This window comes from Tamandua tetradactyla, chromosome 8, assembly GCF_023851605.1.
Source record: "Tamandua tetradactyla isolate mTamTet1 chromosome 8, mTamTet1.pri, whole genome shotgun sequence".
Classification (NCBI taxonomy): Eukaryota; Metazoa; Chordata; class Mammalia; order Pilosa; family Myrmecophagidae; genus Tamandua; species Tamandua tetradactyla.
Window position 1 is genome coordinate 34,230,261 of NC_135334.1, and position 22,517 is coordinate 34,252,777.

At 37.1% G+C, this 22,517-nt stretch overlaps 1 protein-coding gene across 2 annotated transcripts in view; it reads right to left on the reverse strand.

Annotated features, from left to right (window-relative positions):
• ELMOD1 (ELMO domain containing 1) overlaps window positions 1-22,517 on the reverse strand; it is a 102,105-nt gene that overhangs the window by 16,833 nt on the left and 62,755 nt on the right. Inside the window, exons 6-9 of one of the 2 annotated variants that reach the window (XM_077113075.1) lie at window positions 18,250-18,379; window positions 6,887-7,020; window positions 3,071-3,139; window positions 1,198-1,221 (exon numbers count right to left, since the gene is read on the reverse strand). In XM_077113075.1, the coding sequence (XP_076969190.1) occupies window positions 1,198-1,221; window positions 3,071-3,139; window positions 6,887-7,020; window positions 18,250-18,379 (357 nt within the window). The remainder of the gene's footprint in view (window positions 1-1,197; window positions 1,222-3,070; window positions 3,140-6,886; window positions 7,021-18,249; window positions 18,380-22,517) is intronic. The other variant, XM_077113076.1, reaches the window with a different exon arrangement.

Here is a 22,517-nt window from a genome sequence, read left to right on the forward strand (position 1 = left end):
TATGGAGGATTCCTATTTTCTGGTGGATGTTTCTCCAGAAAATGCAACTTGGCTGCACACACAGATTCCCCAATTTACTTAGAGTGGGTTAAGCGTCTTGATATTACAGAAAGATATTATTTAGAAAACATAGTTAAACAATTAAAATAGCTTGATGTTAATCATATAATACATCAAGAAAGAGGTAAATGATTTTAGTGTTTTTCCTTTTTTTTTTTTTTTTGCATGAACAGGCACTGGGAATTGAACCCAGGTCTCCAGCATGGCAGGCGCGAACTCTGCCTGCTGAGCCACCGTGGCCCTAGTGTTTTTCTTAAAGCATATAAAAGAAAATGAGGGTGGGCCGCGGTGGCTCAGCGGGCAAAGTGCTTGCCTGCTATGCCGGAGGACCTCGGTTCGATTCCCGGCCCCAGCCCATGTAACAAAAACGGAGAAACAGAATACAATAAAACAAGAAAATGTTTAAAAATGTTTCCCTTTCTTCCTTCCTTCCTTCCTTCTATCCTTCCTTCCTTCTCTCTGTCTTTCCTTTAAAAAAAAAAAAAAAAAAAAAAAAAGAAAATGAATTTTTAATCTTTTATATTTGGGAAGTTTAATATAATTTAATGAATCTTAGCCAAATGAAGCTAGAATCAATATAACAGTAAGTTGGGGATAGGGATGGAACAAATCAACCCATTCCTGAATTTTGAGACTGTTATAACAAAAATTTGGATTTACCTAGCAAACATGAACACTAACAAATACCGATTATACTATTATAACATGTATATTATAGCATATATTATATGCTATTTATAATAATCAAATTTAAATATACTAACAGAAGAGCAAATTTTCTCCATAGAATACAACAAAACTCCCAATCAAAGTGTCCCTTTCTGGGAAGTACATGGGTTCAGAGTATGTGTGGTCAAGTGTCTGAAGCGTGGTGAAGCCTTTAGGTGAAGGGTTTGAAATGTTTCCTTTTAGGTACAGTCATGGCTGTAGAAAGGCACTTTGACATTTTCCATCAGGTTAGCATAATCGAGTTTACAGTTCACTAAAACAAAGCCCAAATATAATTAACAATATTCGATAAAAAGTTGGGAAATATTTGGTTTTTGACAATTTTTCTGAATTTAGATTTCTTTAAAAACTCTTACCCAAACTTATTCTAAAATAAAGCAATAAAACACAAAAGCAAAGATAAAATACCTTATTTCCTCTTTAGTGATATCTCTTCATGTAATCGGTTAGAGAAAAAAATTTAGAAAGGTAAATGAAAAGGCAAATAATTATGATCTAGAATTTTGCAGAATAACAGTAAAGAAAGCCTCAGCGATGCCAGTGTTTCAGCTGGTCCCTGATTTCATGACTTCCTCTGAATTCTTTCTCCCAGGCTCTGCTTTCTCTTCCTCCATGCCCACCTCCTCAGTCTTTCTGGACACCGCTGACATTATCATTCTCCCCCCCCGCCACACATACACACACTTTTCTTAGGTTTCTTCTTTAAAAAAAACAAAAAACAAAAAACGAAGCACTTAACAGTAGAAACACATATAGAACTCAGACTTTCCCATTTTAACCACTTTCAAGTATTAAGTGGTATTAATTACCTTCACAATATTGTGCAAACATCATTAATATCCATTACCCAAACTTTTTCACCATCTGAAATAGAAACTGTTTCCATTAGGCAATAACTCCCCATTCTCCTCATGCACACGTGGGCACACACACACACACATACACACACAAACCCAACTCCAGCCCCCAGTAACCTGCAATCTACTAGCTTTCTCTATGAATCTGCTTCTCCTAGATACTTTATAAAACTGAAATCACACAACATTTGTCTTTTTGGGTTTGGCTGTTTCACTCAACGTGATGTCTTCAAGGTTCATCACATTGTGCCACGTATCATATCTCACCTGAACAGTGCTCCTCTGCACTCTAAATCCCATTATAATTCCTTAAATTTTAACCCTCCTATTCTGAACTGTCAAAGAGCTTCCTGAAGGAGCTTTAAGTCTCACTTCCAGTAGGCTGGCTACCCTGAAAGTCCCATCAACAGATCTGCAAAGGAGATCAAGTGGATTCTATCAACTTTATGCAGTCCAAGACATTATCCCTATTTCCTTATTTACTGAGACAGCAATTTGAAGGCACAGAATTTGCTTAATTTTTAAGAAAAAAAACATAAGACAGAACAGGCCACAATGGCTCAGCAGGCAGAGTTCTCACCTGCCATGCCGGAGACCCCGGTTTGATTCCCGGTGCCTGCCCACGCAAAAAAACAAAAACAAGAACAAAAAACATAAGGCAGCATTTGGGGAGAATGAGGATTAACCAGGAGAAGAGAGGGAAAGCAATCCGGAATCCCATTGTCATGCCACTTGACTAAGCATTCAGGCTTCAAGGAGAACCCCATTGACCCGAGACTGAGTCAAAGGAAAAAGTTTAGAATACGACAGGAACCTTGTTTGAAGAAACTTTAGCAGGGTTGTTCAATGCCAAGGCTGAGAAGAAGGTTTGATTTAATCTATGCCCTTTAAACCTAAAAAAACAAATTGCAGATTGACTCAGAAACTCCAAAGCCTCCAGGTATCCCTCCTTGGAACACCAAGACCTAGGTAGACTTCTGAAGTCCTGTGCATTTCATATCCACACTTTTGGGGCCCAGAGATATATAGATTCCTGGAGTAGGAATCTATATATCTATTCTGTGGAATCCAGAACTAAATCATACGGTGGCCTCTTTTAGAGAAAAAGCGTATAAAGAGAAAAACAACCTCCTTCCTTTTCTTCCCACTAAGGGTCAGGTCAATAAAAGACCATGTAAAATGTCAGTGGATCTGAACGCTCTTTCCAATCATTCCTAATCACACAAGCTCTACAGGGAGATGGACAAGTGGCAGATGTCCACACAGTTTTCCCTCTTACTTCAGCAAAATGTGCATTTTCAACTTGCTAAATGTCTACTGAATATTTTACAACAGCATGTATGCCTTTAAAAATATTGTTTTATGAAAAAATGACATGACAGTAGAGCTATAAAGCATTATCCCTCTTTTTATTCAATAATTACCTGCATTTTGGATGAAGAGAGTCAGAAAGGACCTGCTGAGCTGCTGTGGCATCTCTTTCCGCAAAATACCTGAAGGTGGAGGGAAAGAAGACCATAACACCATGCTGCCGAGTATATTCATTTCAACCTCATCTGAGCCCCTTTTGAATTCAGAGATGGATGCAGACATCAGATTATCACTTGTTTCAAACTTCTCTAGAGAATGAAAAACTTTCCAGTATAGGATTTTCCAACTATAATGGCATGGTAGGGTAGCTATGAAATACACATAGATTTAAATGGTGTCCAGTAGGTTTGAAATTTTAATTATGAACATTGTCATCTCCCAGAGAACCAAGGGGATTCTTACTAAGAAGGGTCATAGATGGAGGTAGAATAGCTTGAGGTTTGAGGCCATTCACACAGCAGAAGCCTGAAAGAAGAGGCATGGCAATGGGCTGTGACAACCAAAGGGTAGAGAGAAGAGAGAATGAAGAGGTGGGAGAGGATATGTTTCAAATGCATTCTTCTTGAAGATTATTCACTGGGTATGTGTATTCTGGACGAGTGGAAAACATATTACAGAGCTTAGATACGTCAAAAACAAAATTCTGTTCTGGGGAGAAGGGGAAATGAAGCTTCCTAATACATACAAAAAGTTTATATTTCCTCAAAAATACTTCACAAAAAGTGCATAAAGACAATTATAAAACTATAGTATATATGATTGAATTGGATGCATATATTTTTTCCAGCACATATCTAATGAGTAAAACCAACTCTTAAGTCAGCAAATTTTAGCACGAATATGACTTATTATTAATGAAACTGAATCTCTTTTCATACTTTTATTGGACATCTGGGTTTCTTCTCATGTCTTGTTGGTTCATATTTCTTGACCTAGTATATCTAAAAATGTCCTTAAATAAATAAGATAATCAATGCAACAGAGAACACACTGGATATGGAGCCTTTATTTTTTAGTGTCAATAGTAATAGTCTTAGCTTGTCTTTTTTACTTTGTTTATGGTGATTTATCAACTAGAAGTTTTCAATTTTAATGTATGAAATTTACTGATCCCTGCTTACTCAAATATCTTAAAGATTTTCTCCTAAAAAATTGTAAAGACTTGCTTTCACATTCAATTTTCGCATTGAGGGAGACAGAGATTTCATTTTTTCTAAATGGAAAGCTAATTGTCCCAGCTCCACTTGTTTAAAAGCTCACCCTTCACTCACTGTCACCCTTGTCATTAAAATCTACTTCCTATTCATTCATATTACATTCTAATGCAGCATTTAAAGCAATTCATAAAATAATGGCTATTTTTTAAACTCCTAAATTTAAAATAAAGGGAAAAATCTAGGGGAAAAATGATGTGCCTTCAAACGTTGAGTAAGGCTAAACTTCTTTTAAAAGTACATCACTATGGGTGGGCCACGGTGGCTGAGCAGACAGAGTTCTCGCCTGTCATGCTGGAAACCTGGGTTTGATTCCCAGTGCCTGCCCATGCAAAAAAAACCAAAAAAAAAAAAACAAAAAAAAACCCATCACCATGTTAATAGGGTATTGTCAAAAGGACACAAGAATCAACCTCACAGAGCTCCCAATGGCTTGAAATATAATGACCATAAATGATTGAATTTAAGTATCAAAAAATAAGGATTGAACTGTTTAAATCACATTAAATATATAAAAACACAAGAGGTCAAAATGATATTGAAGAAATAGAGAGATAAAGCAAAATGAAAATTGTTTAGTGATCACCAAAGATGGGCACTAGGGCACTACATCCTTACTCTGAATATTGGTAACAAGGGAAAAACTGCGTATCTATTTTGCTTGCATTTTAGAGAAACCAAGCAACCTTAATTTATAAAGGAAACTCAGTCTTTATCAAATTACAACTAATTGTGGGAAGAATAACTGAATTAGAAAAAGCACTCTTTGCACAATTAATTAATTGATTCAGTAAAGTTCACTGAAGGAGGAAACCATTATACTAAAGATTGATGGGGATGTTACAGTGGAGCCTTATGATGCATCTCAGCATTATACTGATTTCTGCTCATACATCTTTCCTCCTCCCCCATCCTGGGGCTCCGGTGGCTCTTACTTTAAGTGGGTCTCTTATATTATCACTCCCCTTGACTCGTTTTCCCATCTCTAGGCTGCGTGGCAGCCTCAGACAGACACCGCTTCTTCTCCTAGGAGCTGACAACCTCACAACAGGCAAGCTTGCATTGTTTGAGGAAGCGGAGTCCTAGAGATGCTGCCTCTGCCAATCCCCAACACCGGGCTGTAGGACAGCCTTCAGGACTACACAGGTCTGTCTCCTCCTGTCCCACCAAGGCTTTGAAAGCCAGTATAGGGTGGGGTGGGATAAGAGGGCTCATGTCTGCAGATGCCTCCTCCAAAGAGTAACTAGTAGGAGTGACGTTAGGGTTGGTCAGCTTCAAGTATCTACAGCTGTTATCAAGTGATTAATCTACTGCCATTACCCCCCTAGCATCTGGCAGCAGCAACCCCCGTGCACTGACCAGTCACCTGAGGTCCTAAGAGTGCAGGGGTAACAGAAGGGAGAACCCCCACATCTTTTTCCATGAGAAGTTACAAGAGGAAGTGAGTTTGAATTAGGGACATTGAAGGAGTCTTTTGTACCCAATGGTCTCTTTCTGTTAGAGCATCAGTCTATTTCAGTGGCTTAATATTCATGTGGGATAGAGTTAGGTGTGAGGGAATTTTTAACCCTGAGACAAACTTAGTTTCAAATGCTAGTTAAATCTTTTTTTCTTTTTTTTGCACAGAAGCTGGTAATCTAGGATCTATGTGTGAACAATTGGATACGATTTTTTTTTTTTGCTCAAGTCAACTTGGTATACTTGAGTTCGTCTGATACATTATATTTAAGTTTCTTGAATACTGTGGATCACCTTAATGTATAATTCATTCAGATCTGGCTTTGTAAATTAAGGCACATTTGTGTGAATAAAGTTATTTGATGGAGAAAAAATGTAATGTGATGTGAACCTCAATCTAGTTGAGCCTGTGCGAATACCTCCAATTTTCAGGAAATACGGAGGTCAGTTACAAGTGCAAACAGACAAATCAGGACTGTGGGACATTTTACAAGCAAATGACCTGAAATTTTCCACAAGTTATTGGCATGGGGGAGGGACAACAGGGGAGAGATGCTGATGAGAAGAAGAGACTACTCTAATTAAAGGATACCCAAGAGACATCATAACCAAATGCAATCTTTTGGATCTGGATTAAAACAAACCAGCTATAAAAAGACAATTTTGAGAAAATTGGGAAATCTGAATATGGACTGGGCATAGATGATACCAATAAATTATTGTTAATTCTGTTAAGAATGATAATGACATTGTGGCTAATATAAGGAAATGTTTTTATGTTTTAGAAATGCATATTGAAATATGAGAGTGAAATGGGGCAAACTGTATAGGACTTCCATTAACATAATTCTGGCAAAAAAAATGTTGCAAGCATGGCAAAACCTTAATAATGTTTGAATCTAGGTGAGCAGTATAAGTGGGCTCTTTCTGCTTTTGTATATGCTTGAACTTATCATAATAAAAAAATTAAATGTAAGTATACATGAGATTTGCTTTAAAAATTCATGGAGTCTGCAGAAATAAAAGCAAGATAGTAGTAGTTCTTTAAATTTTTAGGAACCAGAGTTATCTCTTAGAGAACCTGAATGTTTCTTTGGAATCTCCTGGAAAGTGGCTCCTAGAACTAATAACCCAATTTTGCTATCAATATGAGACCAGATATCATTTTAATACTCAACTGTTCTTCATTATACTCACTGTAAATTGTACAGTCCCAAAAGTCCCATTCCTCGAAAATCCGTTTTAGGATCATCACCTTGGAAACCAATTTCACACCACTGCTTAGAGATCCGAGATTCTAGTGGCGTATTGGGCTTCAAGAATTTCCATAACTGGAGACAAAAGAGAGAATTACCCTGCTGATATACACATACAAATATCCTTTCCTTTATTTTTTTGGTTCAGATTTTATAAACTACATTATTAGGAGGAGCTCTGCAAAATTGAATAAATAAATAAATTAGAAATAAAGGTTTGGGCTGTGCAATGGTGGCTCAGTAGCAGAATTCTCGCCTGTCATGCTGGAGACCCGGGTTCGATTTCTGATGCCTGCCTATGAAAAAAAAAAAAAAAAGAAAGAAAGCCTTGATCATCTTTCAGTTTATATTTGATGGCATTTGTCAAGGACTCCTTGGAGCTACCAAATATCTTTTCATGAGGTCTCAGACGTAACAACTATTTCATGATAAAACCAAGACATTATTTGCCTTTTTCACTTTCATTCCCTCATGAGTGAATGTACAGTGGAATTTTCCAGAGGTCATATGACATGTGATGATGATGCTGCTCTGAAAGCAGTGGAATGGTCTACTTGCATATTTTAGAGTTAAAATTTTTTTGTTTTAATTTCTATTGCATGAGTGTACAAAAGCCCCTTGAAGTCCTCAAATATATTTACTAGTATAAAGGGAAAGGGTGAGCAAAGAAAAACATTAAGGCCATTCATCATTATAATCCTCAGAAAATGCTTATCTAACTGGTTTTTTTTTTCTTTTATTTTGACATGGGCAGCTTTCAGGAATTGAATTCGGTCTCTGGTATGGCAGGCGAGAACTCTACCACTGAGCCACCATTGCCAACCCTAACTTTACATCAAACTTTTTGCAGAGTTGTTACCAAAAAGAAAAGTGGGCTGACTTGAGTTTCATTTCTTAGGTCCCACCTATAACAGGAAGGAGAGCAAACAACATCATGTAACTAGATAAAGGAAAACCACCAACGTTTGTGAATGTCTCAAAACATATCATCTTTAAGAGGTGAATCTTAAAGAATCTCAATTAAAATCAACTACTTAATAAGCAAATATAAATTCTAAACAGTATGCTTCTGTCTAAGGAACTGGTTCTATTCTTCTACGTTTTCTATAGAAAGATTAACCTCAGATTTAGCACATAACATCACTTTAGTGAGAGAGAGACTGATACTCTTCATTGTATAACTATGTGACGCTCTAAACATTCATTCTTTCTAATGAATAGCGATGAGTTTGAGTGAATTTTCCTGTTGGACTGTTAATAGTATTTTACATTGTCACTTCATTAGTGACAGGGCACAAATACAAATGTAAAATTTCCTTTTTACTATTTCTGAGATAATTTAACTTCTAAATTATCTATTCTGTGTTATATGGATTTTAAAGCTAAAACTGAACAGTAGCACATAAACACTCTGCTTTATAGTGAATTGTCACATATCTAACATTTAAACATAATATTCAATGACAGAAATATGAACTTAAAAAAGGTGCATTTCATCCCAGTTATTCTTCCCACTAATCCAAAATTACTTATTATTCTTATGTTATAATATTTCAACTTAGTGGCATGAATTTATCTAGAAGGTGAGAGAAACTTTCAGGGGGAAGAAAGTAAATCTATCACGCTTGGAAGCAAAATATCAAATATAAGAAATCTCTCTTTTTTTTTTTCACATGGGCAGGCACCGGGAATCGAACCCAGGTCCTCTGGCATTGTAGGTGAGCATTCTTGCCTGCTGAGCCACCATGGCCCTTTTTATAATTTTTTTTAATTGGCTTTTTTTTTTTTTTTAAACATGGGCAGGCACCGGGAATTGAACCCGGGTCCTCTGGCATGGCAGGCAAGAAATCTCTTTTTTATAGTATCCATATAAGACTTTGCCAGTATGCTACATTCACCAAAACAGAAAATATTTCTGAGTTCATCAGAAGAGTACTAAATAATAAGAGACTGGTTCATCATCACTGGGGAAAATACTTTCGTAGAAATTCCTTTAGGAGCTGATTTGTTTACTGCTACACTGAAAAAACAACAACAAAATGAAAAAAAGTCAAGATTATCACATCACATTAATCAATTCACTTGAATAATGATTTAAAGCAAACTCAGGGCCTTACCAAGGGTTAAAAATAACTGGCTTCCAATGAATAATTGAAGTAAAATGGCAAAAGCAAGCATTTTATTTCTGTGGATAGTTATAAAGCTCATTTATGAGGCCAATGCAAAAGTCTGAGAAATTAAGAACTTTGAATAATAAACACTTTAAAAAAATTAATTTTGAATAATAAATGCTTTTAAAAGAAGCTCTAGTTTAATAAATTCACCTGTCTGGACAGACTGGACTAATGGCAAAAAATGTTCTTTTTTTATGTCTCCCTACATATATATATATTTCTATATCTATATCTATATGCACACACAGACAGATATGTGACTATGTGATACACATATCATAGGGAATTTTGCATGTTTTGGGGGGCACCTGGGCCAGGAATCGAACCTGTGTCCCCCTTAAAGCAGGTGAGAATTCTACCACTGAACTACTCATGTAGCCCCCTTAATTAAGGTTTTAATTCTATTTGCTTTAATAAGGGTCACTTTCTTGGAAAATGGAAGTCGATTATTATAAAGTACTTACATGAAATACTACTATGTATGTATTTCTTCGAAGATACCTGAGTAACTAGATTCTCTTCTGATGGGTGGGCTTCTCCCTGAAAAGCTGAGGGCAAGGGGCAGAGTCTGCCTGAAAGCTGAGATCATTACTTGCACCCTGGAAGCCAACTGGAAACCTGCACTAGGGAGGTGGGGGCGGGGGGTGGTTCTGAGGAGTCCGGCATCTAAAACTCCTGAGAGGAGTTATTACAAGGCCAGTTGCCCAGAGGAGACTTGGGCTTAGGAAGAGTGATTCCCACAGCAGACGTCACCCTACAGAAGTGGAAGCTACATTTGGAGTCAGACTCACCACACACCAGTTCTTTGTTTAACTCTTTTGTCTTTGCACTGAGTCTCGACTGTAGGCTTATTTGAAAGCTACAATCTTTCTTGTCTTGGGTCTGCTGCCGAAGAGAAAGGCTAAGGTCATTTGCCGTCCCTCAAGCCAGAGCATGCAAGGAAAAGCAGCTTCTTCCCAGGGCCAATCTTAATTTGGGGCTATTTTTTAACTGGGAGAATGCTAATTTTCCCGTGCAGATGGGAAAAAAGCTTATATTACTAACTGCATGAATCCACCTAAAATTTTGTCTTCGTTATTCATTTGATTAGAAAACTTTTACTGGAAATGTCAATTTAAGTAAATTATGAACAATGCTACATGAATATAAAGTGATATTATTAAATTTCATCCCAGCCCACGTTCAAATGACTAAAAAATTCAAATTTTAAGATACTTTAGGACCCTAAGTAGAAACCCTGATGTGCTCTCCTGTGTTTATAAAGCAAAGCACTTAGACGAAATAGCAATATATTATCTGAGCCTCTAAACCAGGGGTTTGGCAAACTCGGTCTGAAAAGGACAAAGAGTAAATATTTTAGGCTTCACAGGCCATACGGTCTCTGTCATAACCATTTAACTCTACCACTGTAGTACAAAAGCAGCCACAGACACAGACAAAATATAAATGAATGAGCATGGCTGTATTTCAGTAAACATTATTTACAAAAACAGAGTTGACCCATAGGCCTATTTGCTGACCCTGATTCTAAATTTTGTGGAGTAGGTCAGGCTGTGAATGAAATGGACTTCTCCCTCAAGAGGTACTGTCAGACAGTAGTCGGAGCCCTTTCTAGCTCTGTGAGTGTGTACAGTCACTTAACTGCCCTGCCTCAGTTTCCTAATCTGAAAAATAAAGATAATACCAGTACCTGACCCAGAGGATAACTGTGACAATTAAATGAGATAAAGCTGCAAAATACTCTGTATTGACTGACACATTTTAAACACAATAAATGCTTTAATTATTGATTTTATTATTATACATGGAATTTAAATAAACTTAAGAGGAGAATAAAGGCCCCATTCTTAAGTTTGCTTGGGGAGGCTCAAGAAGACTTCATAATCAGTAAGGACTTAAGCCCCCAGCAGGCTTCTGCTGTTTGAATAACAGGTGACAGAGGGAACAGCACGAGCAGAGCCTTCATGTACGGAATGGCAGGGCCTATTCTGGGTCATGGTGAATAATGGAGCATGGTTGTTGAAATGTCCTAGACATATGGGGATACAGGGAATGCAGTTTAGAGGAACAAATGGGAAAAGAGCCAAATGCCATACTAAGATACATGGGCTTTCTATTATAGGACATAGGAGCCCAATGTTTTTGACTTAGGAAATAACATGACCAGATCTGTGTTTTAGAAAAATCCCTCTAGAGTATTTTAGAAGATGCGTTGGAGGAAGGGAATGGCTGCTGGCTGAATTAAAAGGCTACTGTAACAGCTTACAATGGTAATGATGCTGGAATCAGGTAAGGGCAAAGAAAATAGTTGAGAGATATGGGGGGGGTTCTGTAGATAAGATTTATCATGATTTTTGTAGATGCTGAGAATCTCCTCAATTAGACTGCAGAAACCATGGCTTTCCTCAAAGTGTCTAACAACAGTAATGGATAGTCCTTGCTCTAAGATTTACTAGTTGCATAAGTCAGCATCTGAACTAAGGTGCTTGCAGTTTGCTATAAAATGCAGATAACAATCATCACCTTTGTTTGAGCTGTGACAATCAAAAGTGGAAACACAGAGAGGTGGGACAAGATGGCAGCATAGGGAGGTATGGAGCACCTCGGGGGCAAGAGAAAGTAGCTCAATCAAGCTCCAATTGAAGTTTTAATTAACAAATTTGGACTACTGAATACAAGCTCTGAGCACAGATAAAGCAGAGCAAACAGGAAAGGAACCCTGAGGTCTCTCCTGGCAGAGAAAAGACAGGACTGACAAATTATTTTTTAAAAAAGAGGCTTTTGGAGTCATCTATTTCTCAAAATACTGAAAAAGGGTTGTGTCCCCAAGCAAAGGGGCACATAGAGCTGGGTACCAACTCTGGCTCATGACTGGCAAACCTTGGGGGCTGGGAACTGGCTCTGAAAAGGGATTTTATTTTACTTTTTTTTTTTCTTTTTATTTCTCTCTCTCTTATTTTTCCTTTTTAAAAGTATTCTAAGTAGCTCATTAGAGAAAGCCTCCGGCATTTCCAATTGTCAGGGCTGACCCAGGTAAGGGCAAAGTTAAGATAGGTCTGAGAGCCAAAGTAAAGAGTTAAGTGAAGAAGTAATTTCCCAAAGGGTGTACCTTCCCCAAGAGAAGGGGGGTGGGGCCCAGCTCAGGGGCAGCCCTCCTTCAGGTAATTCAGATCCCAGGGGCTGGGAATCATAAGCAGCTTAAGCTTGCCTTCCACCTCAACCATACCCCTGGCAGGCTGAGAATTAGACTTCAAATCACTTTTCACTGCAGGCATACAAACGCCACCTGCTGGGCAGGATAGGAAAAGCACAGAGTCTAAAGGCCCCACAGGAAAGTCAGAAAACCTGCTGGGTCTCATCTTCAGGGAAACTGATTATACCCTCCCCTGACACCTTGGCCTGCCTTGTCAGGGAAATTCTGATGGGGGTAATCAGAACTGGGGAGACCCTCCTTAAAAAAAGGTTTCACATAGGCAGGGCAAAAATCAGAAAAACAAGAGCTGAAATATTCTGATCAGTTAAACAGAAGCTATGCTAGGGATCTAGAATAAGTTGGACTGAATGTCAAAGAACATATAGAGAATAAAGCCAACCAACCAGAAATGACCTCCAGAATAAACTAAACAAGGAAACCAGATGCCTAGACACCAGTAAAAAACTGAGTCATACTAGGAAAAATGAAGATATGGCCCAGTCAAAGGAACAAACTAACACTTTAAACAAGATACAGGAGTTGAAACAACTAATTAAAGATATTTAAACAAGCATGCTAAATCAATTCAAAAATCAAATCAATGAGTTGAGGGAAGATATGGCAAAAGAGATGAAGGATATAAAGAAGACACTGGGTGACCATAAAAAAGAACCTGAAAGTTTGAAAAAACAAATGGTAGAACTTATGGGAATGAAAGGCATAACAGAAGAGATGAAAACACAATGGAGACTTACAACAGCAGATTTGAAGAGACGCAAGAAAGGATGAATAAACTAGAGGCCAGGATGTCTGAAATTCTACACACAAAAGAACAGAGAGGGAAAGAATGGAAAAATATGACCCGGGTCTCAGGAAATTGAATGACGACATGAAGTGCATGAATATACATGTTATGGGTGTCCCAGAAGAAGAGAAGGGAGAAAGGGCAGAAAGAATAATGGAGGAAATAATCACTGAAAATTTCCCATTTCTTATGAAAGATATAAAATCGCAGGTCCAAGAAGCATAGCATGCTCCAAACAGAACAGATCCAAATAGATGTACTCCAAGACACTTACTAATCAGATTGTCAAATGTCAAAGACAAAGAGAATTCTGAAAGCGGCAAGAGAAAAGCAATTCATCACATACAAGGGAAGCTTGATAAGGCTATGTGTGGATTTCTCATGGAGGTGAGAAGGCAGTGGAATGATATATTTAAGGTTCTGAAAGAGAAAAACTGCCAACCAAGAATTCTATACCTGGCAAAATTGTCATTCAAAAATGAGGGAGAGTTTAAAATTTTTTCAGACAAACAGACACATGAAACTTGTGAGCAAGAGACCTGCTCTACCAGAAATACTAAAAGGAGCACTACAGGCAGATAAAAAAAGACAGGAAATGGAGATCTGGAGAAGACTAGAAATAAAGACCATCAGTAAGGATAAAAAAAAGAAAAAAATAAGATACCAGAAAAAAGTTATAATGTATGCAACAACATGAATGAACCCTGAGGACACTATGTTGAGTGAAATTAGCCAGAAACAAAAGGACAAATACTGTATGGTCTCACTAATATGAAATAACATTAATGAGTGAAGTTTGAGAGTTAAAGTTGGGGACACAGGTAATCAGAAGATAGAAAGAGGGCAGAGGCTGGGCATCAAATGCCCAGCTGAAGGAGTACAGAATGGTCAACAGGATTGACTATAAAATCCAGAAATGGATGGTACAAAAATCTAATGGTAGTACAATACTGTAAGTACACTGAACAAAGCTGAGTGTGAGTATGGTTGAAAAGGAAGACTAGGGGCATGTAAGACACCAGAAGGAAAGACAGAAGATAAAGACTGGGACTGTATAACTTAGCAAAACCTAGAGCGGACAATGATGGTGATAAAATGTACAAATATAAGAATGCGTTTAGATGAGGGAGAACAAATGAGTATCAACAGTGCAAGGTATTGAAAATGGGATGTTACAAGTAAAAAAATACAATCAATGCAAACTAGGGTCTATAGTTAACAGTAACATTGTAATATGCTTCCATTAAATGTAACAGGCAATATATCAAAGCTAAATGTCAATAGGAGGGGGATACAAAGGAGGGGTAAAGAATTCTTGGTGGTGTCATAGTTTCTCCTTTTTATTTTTTTGTTCTTCACTTTTCCCCCCTCTTCTTTCTTTGCAAAAGAAACAGAAATGTTCTCATATAGATTGTACTAGTGAATGCATAATTATGTGGTTATACCAGGAACAACTGACTGTTTACTTAGGATGAATTGTATGGTGTGTAAATAAAAAGGTTTAAAAAAATAAACAGAAAGATACAAGTGCTGGAGAAAATGTGGAGAGAGAGACGTATGTATCTATTCACTGTTGGTAGGGAAGTAGAATGGCGCAGCCTCTCTGGAGGGCAGTGTGGTGTTTCCACAGGTTGCCATATGATCCTACAACCCCAATATTAGGTATGTACTTAAAGAACTGAAAGTAGGGACACAAATAGACATTTGCACACTGGTGTTTATGGTGGCAGTATTCATGATTTGCAATGGTTGGAGTTGGCCTAAACGTACACTGACTGTTAGAAGGGCGAACTGTGTTGTATACATACAATGGAATATTGAGTGGCTGCAGGAAGAAGGAATTTTTGAGGCATGCAACTAGGTAAAATGAACCTTGAGAATAGTATGTTGAGTGAAATTAAGTCAGAAATGAAAAGACAGATACTATAGTGCCTCACTAATATGGATTAACTATAATGTGCAAACTCTGAGAATTGCATTTGAGAGCATATGTTATCAGGGGAAGGCTTATCGTAAAGGTTCCTAGACTGTAAGCTCTTATAGCAATCACATCTATTCCTGAGTTGTAATTTATTTCCTAATTCTGAGATGTTGAGCTCTTTGTGTATAACCTGGTCATTCCCTAGAACTTCAGGTATCTGTGCGATATCTAAGACTCAGAGCTAGAGCTCTGCAGCTATGAAAGTCAGCATTACCTCATACATCAACTGTTTAAAAAGCTAAAAAAGAGATCAAACTTCAGTTAGAGATATGAATGAAGCTGATCTGGTTAGGACTAAGGTAAATCAAACTAAATGGGTAAAAGATAATATTGACTGTTTTAAAACTGTAACTTCTGTGTGAGACCAAAGGAAGAGATGTTTATTTGGTGCAAAATGTATATTTTCTGTAGCACACTAATTTAACTTGTATGGTCAGTTTATTTGAACATCATAATTACATGGAACCTGGAATAGGGAGAGAGATCTTGTTGGTTTGTACAGGTTAGTGTGATGTCCTGATACACCCTAGAGTAATTTGGGCAGAAGATAAGAAAGCATTTGCAAAGTCCCTTTGAGGGACTGGGGAAAAATGTAGAAATATTAAGCTTCCCCACCTGGGGAATTCCTCATACTCTCAAAGCATTGGGGACAACCAATTTAATATGTCAAGCCCTTGATCTTGGGGCTTGCCCCTAAACCTACTTATAATTATGCCTAAAAGTCACCCCCAGATAATTTCTTTTGTTGCTCAAATGTGGCCTTTCTCTCCAAGCCAGCTCTGGAGGTGAACTCACTGCCCTCCCCACTATGTTGGGACATGACTTCCAGGGGTGTAAATCTCCCTGGCAACATGGGACCTGATTCCTGGGGATGAGCCTGGCCTGCCATCTGGGATTGAGAAAACCTTCTTGACCAAAAAGGGGCAAGACCCTTTCAGTTTTTGGTATATTGGAATAATTAGAGGCACATGCCTGAAACTGTTGAACTAAAATCCAGTAGCTTTGATTCTTGAAGATAATGACATAATATATAGCTTTTATGGAGTGATTGTGAAAACTTTGTGACTGACACTCCCTTTATTCAGTGTATGGAAAGATGAACAAGAAAATAAAGAAAAAAAATTTATAAATAATATGGGGGGATGGGGGGATGGGGGGATGGGATGTTTCATGTGTACTTTTTTACCTTTTTTTAATTCTTATTTTTATTGTTTTTAGAGTAATGAAAATCATATTGTATAATCAGACTTCAAAAGCCATAAATTTAATTGCACTCTTTTTGTTGTTGCTGTTGAATGCCTAGGAAATTTTCTAAAAATATTTATAAAGTTACTACCACATGATTTGGAGTTGAGTAATTCCTCCAGATACTATACAACCTACATAACTATTTTGTTTTGAAGTGAAGTTGTATTTGTATAAGAAATATTTGTTTGTTAGAAACATTTGATAATGTCCAAAGTAGTCTAAAATGACTGTTCAGTACATTTTTATATTTTTTGTTGCATCCCACTTTTTGTAAATATCCTCAGAGAAGCTTCATAATAAAATGTATTTCCATACCACCAAAAAAAATGTTCAAAAATCCATGGTGATTATGAATGCACAACTATATGATGATACTGTGAACCACTGACTGTATATTTTGGATGATTATATAGTATGTGAATATATCTCAGCAAAATTGCATTTAAAAAGTGGTAACATATACATATTTAATGATCACAGATAAAAGTTGTTTGATAAAAGTTCTTGAGATGCATCTAAAAAATTTCATTAATTTATTCCCAACATTTGCTGAAAACCTGCTATGTGCCAGCACACACATAGGAGGTCAGCCAAAGATTATGCATACTAGCACCCAAATGTCATTAATCGATTCTGAGGGTATCTCAGCCATTCTAATGAACTGCTCAAGTCTGGTGGCTAGTTTGTTAATTATTTCTCCTCTTTTCTCTGTCATTCACCTCTTATTTCTCACCTGTAGGACATTTTGTTGAACTTGACAATCTCTGTCACAAAATGGTGAGTAAAAAGAAGACAATAAAAGGAGAAGAAACTCAGCCAGTACGTTAGCAAAACAATAAAAGGAGAAGAAACTCAGTCAATAAGTTAGCAAAACATTAAGCAGGGAAGAAGGAGTATTATTGCCAAGAATGAGGCTTCTTTAATTTTTAATGCTACACATGGGATCTAGCACTAATTAGCAGAGACAAATGAGTCACTGCTTAAGTACTTACATACACAAAAACACATACTCCTTCACACAAAACACAACAGGAATTTTTTTTTTTTAATTATAGTTTCAGTAGACATTTTTCAATAAAGTAATTGCAAGGCAGGTAGATAAATATTTTCTTGCTATTTAGTTACTGCCATTTGGACTTCTAGGAAAAGGCTTTTCAAACTGAAAAGCATCTGTTTTCAGAACTGAAGTTTAAAAATATTTCAGATGAGTAGTTCTAAAGATTGGTTTTAATAATAACTTTTTACCAAAAATTCAGTATTTTGAGGTTAAGTTTTATTAATATGGCATAACACACTATAAGATCATGTAAGATTTTTAACATTTTGCTTTGACAGTCAGGAGGAGTACGTGTAATTCCCTATTATTCTTTAACATTTTTAATACACCAGATATAAACCTTTACCTCCTCTTCTAATACTCTCCAGGTTACATGAATAAATAATCACCATTAAGATTTGGGTAATTTCCCAAAAGAACTATTACTGAAACAGATATCAACTTTATCTTCTTTGATGTGTATTAAAAGTCATAAACTAAAATGCCAAGTCACTATTTGATGAATGCTATTCCTCTTATTGGTATATTTTACACGTGTTAAATAATCTAAACCCGAGCCAAATGTGAGAGCTGGCAGAAATCACCTCTGATGCATTTTCAGAACACAAAAGAAAAGTGGCTTTAAACTTAACTTGTTGCATGAATTTTCTAATGAAATATTTAGCTCCATCATTTGAACAAGCAAGAAAACTAGGTCTTAATAACCAGTTACCATGCCTACACCTTATTTATCTTTGTACCTCAGTGTCCAAACCAGAGCACAGCACATAGCAGGTGTTCAGCAAACATTAGCTGACCTAAATCAAGTGACCTCACCAAATCACTTTAATGTATGCAAGGACTTACCTTCAAAAGCATTTCTTCATGTTGGGGATTATCAGAATCATAGGGTTCTCTACGCAGTTTTTCAACATCTGTAATTAGGTTTCTATACCCAACAATTTGCAGAAGACAAGCCTGAAGAGAGATTCCCAGCCTAAGATGTTCAAAAATAGAAGACACACATATGAGGAAAAACAAAATAAATACTTTGACATTTGCTCACTTGATGTATGCTCAATAGAATTTTCATAAAATAGAGCGAATTGGTCAAATGGCAACTATTTAATAGAAATGCAATTCTTTCTGAAGCTCCTCTGGGAGAGCTGTAGAAATTAGCTGCATTTACCTTTAATCCTGTGCTTTTCTTAAGCGATATTGCAATGGTATGACTTAAGAAAAGGGAACAAACCAGGATCGTGGGGTATGATGCTCCAGGATGCTATTTCCCCAAAGAATCTTCAAACAACTAACAAAACTGTCACTGTCATCTTCATCAAAACTCCGGAAAACAGTTAAAGGTTTGAAGTAACTGAATGACTGCCACATTAAGAAAATAAAGCTTCAAAAATGGGAGGAAAAATTCATAGCACCCTAGCTTGTCCCATCACCAACTGCTTCCTGACAAGGGACAGAATCAGCCTGTCGTACTGTTGTGGGTCCTTGGTCCTGCTTCTGAGGAAGCAGAGTAACCCCTATGTGCATACTGGGGCTCCTTTAAGTTTGTGCCAATCTATTAGAAGGTGCCTGAAAGATTGAATCAGGTCACCTGTCTCTGGCTCACCCTCCCACAACTTTCTCTGCAGCAGAAGGAGCTTGCAGACAGTTCAACAGTGTAACAGTTAAGCCCAAAATGCCTGGGGCAAAGGATTAGCTGCTCTAAGAATACAACAGAGCACCTGGAAAACAGGAAAGCCTGTTTCACAGAGAGTAGAGGGGACATTTGGATTCCTATAAACCTGTAATTCCTAAAGCCATAGGGAACCCAAGCCCAGAACAACACAGGCTCAAAAAAGACTGAGAGAACACTTTCCTCTTGGGCTGATCTTCTTGATATGAACGGTAAACTTTGAAGGAAATCACCAGCCAAAAAGGAGATAATTTGCAAAGACTAAAGACTGTGAAAGGTGTTTTTTTTTTTTTTTTTTGCATTGATTTCCTTATTTATGTTAACTCCTTGCATGCAAGGAAATCTGTCATATCACTACCTGATTACAAACCTAAGCTCAGGGATAAATTAATACTTTGAAACATTAAAATGTACTCTGTGCTAAAAAAGATTACAAGACAAAGAAAGAGACAGAAAATGATGGCTGATCCAAGATAGAAATACAGAAACCATTAATTGAGAAGACCAGACTATAGATATACTGAACAACTATATATATTTTAAATAATCTTCAGTATGCTCAAGGAGATAAAGGAAAATGTGAGGGAAAAAAACTAAGGAGTATCAGGAAAATGATGAATTAAAAATATAAGAATCTCAATAAAGAGATATAAATTTTAAAATGGGCCCAAAAAAGAAAGACTAGATTTGAAGATCACAATAACACATATTAAAAACTCTCTAAAATAAATAAATAAAAACTGCCTAAAGGGCTTCAACAGCAGAATGGAGCTGGCAGAAGAAAGAATCAGTGAACTCAAAGACAGGACAATTTAAATGGGGTCAGGCTGAGAAGTAGAAAGAAAAAAGATTGAACAAAAGTGAACAGAGCCTAGGAAACCTGTGAACAGCATTAAGCATACATATTATTGGAGTTCCAGAAGGAAAAGAAAGAAATTAAGGGAGAGAAGGCATAGTCAAAGAAACAATGACAGAAAATGAAAGACACGAAAATACACATTTAAGAAGCCGAACAAACCCCAAACAGGATAAATTCAAAGAGAACGACACTCAGACACATTGTAGTCAAATTGTCCAATGCCAAAGACAAAAAGAGACTTCTGAATGCTGCAAGAGAAAACAATGTGTTATATACCAGACAGTCCTCAAAAGATTAAGTTTCAATTTCTCTTCAGGAACTATGCAGGCAAGAAGGCAGTAGGATGAAATATCTACGTGCAGAAAGCAAACAAGCACCAAGCAAGAATTTTATATCTAGCAAGAGAGGTTTTTGAAAATGAAGGAAAGATTAAGACTTTCCCAGATAAACAGAAGCTATACAGGGTTTGTCACCACTAGACCTCTACATGCAATGCTAAAGGGAGTTCTTCAGGCAGAAAGATAAGGACACAAGACAGTAAATTGAAGCAGCATAAAGAAATAAAGATCTCCAGCAAAGTTTCTAAAATGCAAATGCATAAAATTTATGATAAATCCATGGATACAGACACACAACATATAAAGATGTAATTTGTAATAAGTACAACAGAAAAGTAGGGGAACAGAGGGTCTAGGAAGAGTGTTTGTGTATGTTACTGAAGTTTAAATGGTATCAAATCAAACATGATTCTGATACATTTAGGATGCTACATTTAAGCCCATGGTAAGCACAAAGAAAATACACACAGAAGGAAACGTAAAGGGACTAAAGGTGGTATACTACAAAAAAAAAAAAAAAAAATCAAATAAACATGGAATTAAGGGACAAAAAACATATAAGAACTATGAAGACCAAACAGCAAAATGGTAGAAGAAAGTGTTTTCCTGCCAGTAGTACTATAGTACTACTGATACTATAGTATTATAGATGTATATGGATTATGCTTTCTAGCCAAAAGGCAGTGATTAGCTGAATGGGTAAAAAAGCATGACCCAACTATATGCTGCTAACAAGAGACTCACAATAAATTAAAAAACACAAGTAGAGGGAGAGCACCATCATGAACCTAGAGATGAAAAGCATCCCCTAGAAAAATCTCCCCTCAGAATAAGCTAATAAAAGGACAAATCCCACTTGCTCAGAACTCTGTATGATAACTGAGAAAAGACTCCAAAAATGCCAAAATGAAGAAAAAGAATCTCCAAGATCAGATAGGAAATTTTCGTCCCAGTCCTGCCAGTCTCAACAACCCACCCTCACTTGGTTCCATGCAGCTTGGGAGTTGTGCAGAAGCAGTGTAGACCAGGTCCCTTCTGCATGGATGCAGATGATAGAGTCACTCACTCAGGAAGTTAGAACCTCATGCATACCCAGGCACAGGACCCAAATCCGCAAGACCCAGGGTGATACACCAGCTGCTGAGTTGTGCTGCATATGAAAGGGCCCCAAGGGGGAGAAACTGCAGGAAAACTGTTGGCAAGAGGTGCAAAAACTCAATCCTGTTTCTTTTGGTTGGACTATCCAAACACATGACACACTTTTCTGGACTGACCTTCCTTTCTGGATTAAGTGCATCTGGCTCCCCAGGGTTGGCTACCCTAAGGGGAAAGAAATTTGAGGCAGAAAAGCCTCACAGATAGAAAAGGGGGAACAGAAACTGAACTGTGTAAGACAGGATGGGTCCCAGAATGGAAAAGTGTAAGGAAAAGGGGGCACTGAGTGAGGGAAAGAATTCAAACAAATCACAGGAGCTGGGGAGAAAATTCTGCATCTACAAAAAAAAAAAAAAAAAAAAAAAAGATCAAGATTTCCAGGAAAGGAACAGAGAAAAGGAAGCTCATTCCTGGAGGTGAAACTATTGCACAAAATGTGCAATCTTAGAAATTACACTGCATATCCAGAACAAGATTCAGATGAGGAAGATCTGAGATGATCTAAACAGTTAACACAGGCTACTCTAAAGGTCCAGAATAAGTTGGACCAAGCATCAAAGAAGACCCTTCACACAAAGCCAGTCAACAATAAACCCTAGAAAAGAGGGAGAAACTGACCTTCAGAGTTAACTCATTGAGATAATCAGATGCCCAGATACCAGCAAAAATTACAAGCTATACTAAGAAACGGAAAGATATGACTCAGTCAAATGAACAAATGAAAATTTCAGAGGAGTCAAAGAATTTAGAACAAATAATTAAAGAAGAGAATTTCCTAAATCAATTCAAGGAGATGATGGAAAAAAATGTATATAGAGCTAATAGATATTAAGAAGAAAATGTGTGAGCATAAAGAAGAATTTGAAAGTATAAAAGAAACAGAAATTATGGGGAAGAAAGGTATGATAATGGAGTTTAAAAATACACTCAAAGCATACAACAGAAGATCTGAACAGGTAGAAGAAAGAATCAGTGAACGAGAACACAGGACAATTGAAATCACACAGTCATAAGACCAGATACAGAAAAAGAAACAAAAAATTGTATAGTGTCTCAGGCATCTGAATGGCAGCATGAAGTGCTCAAACATATG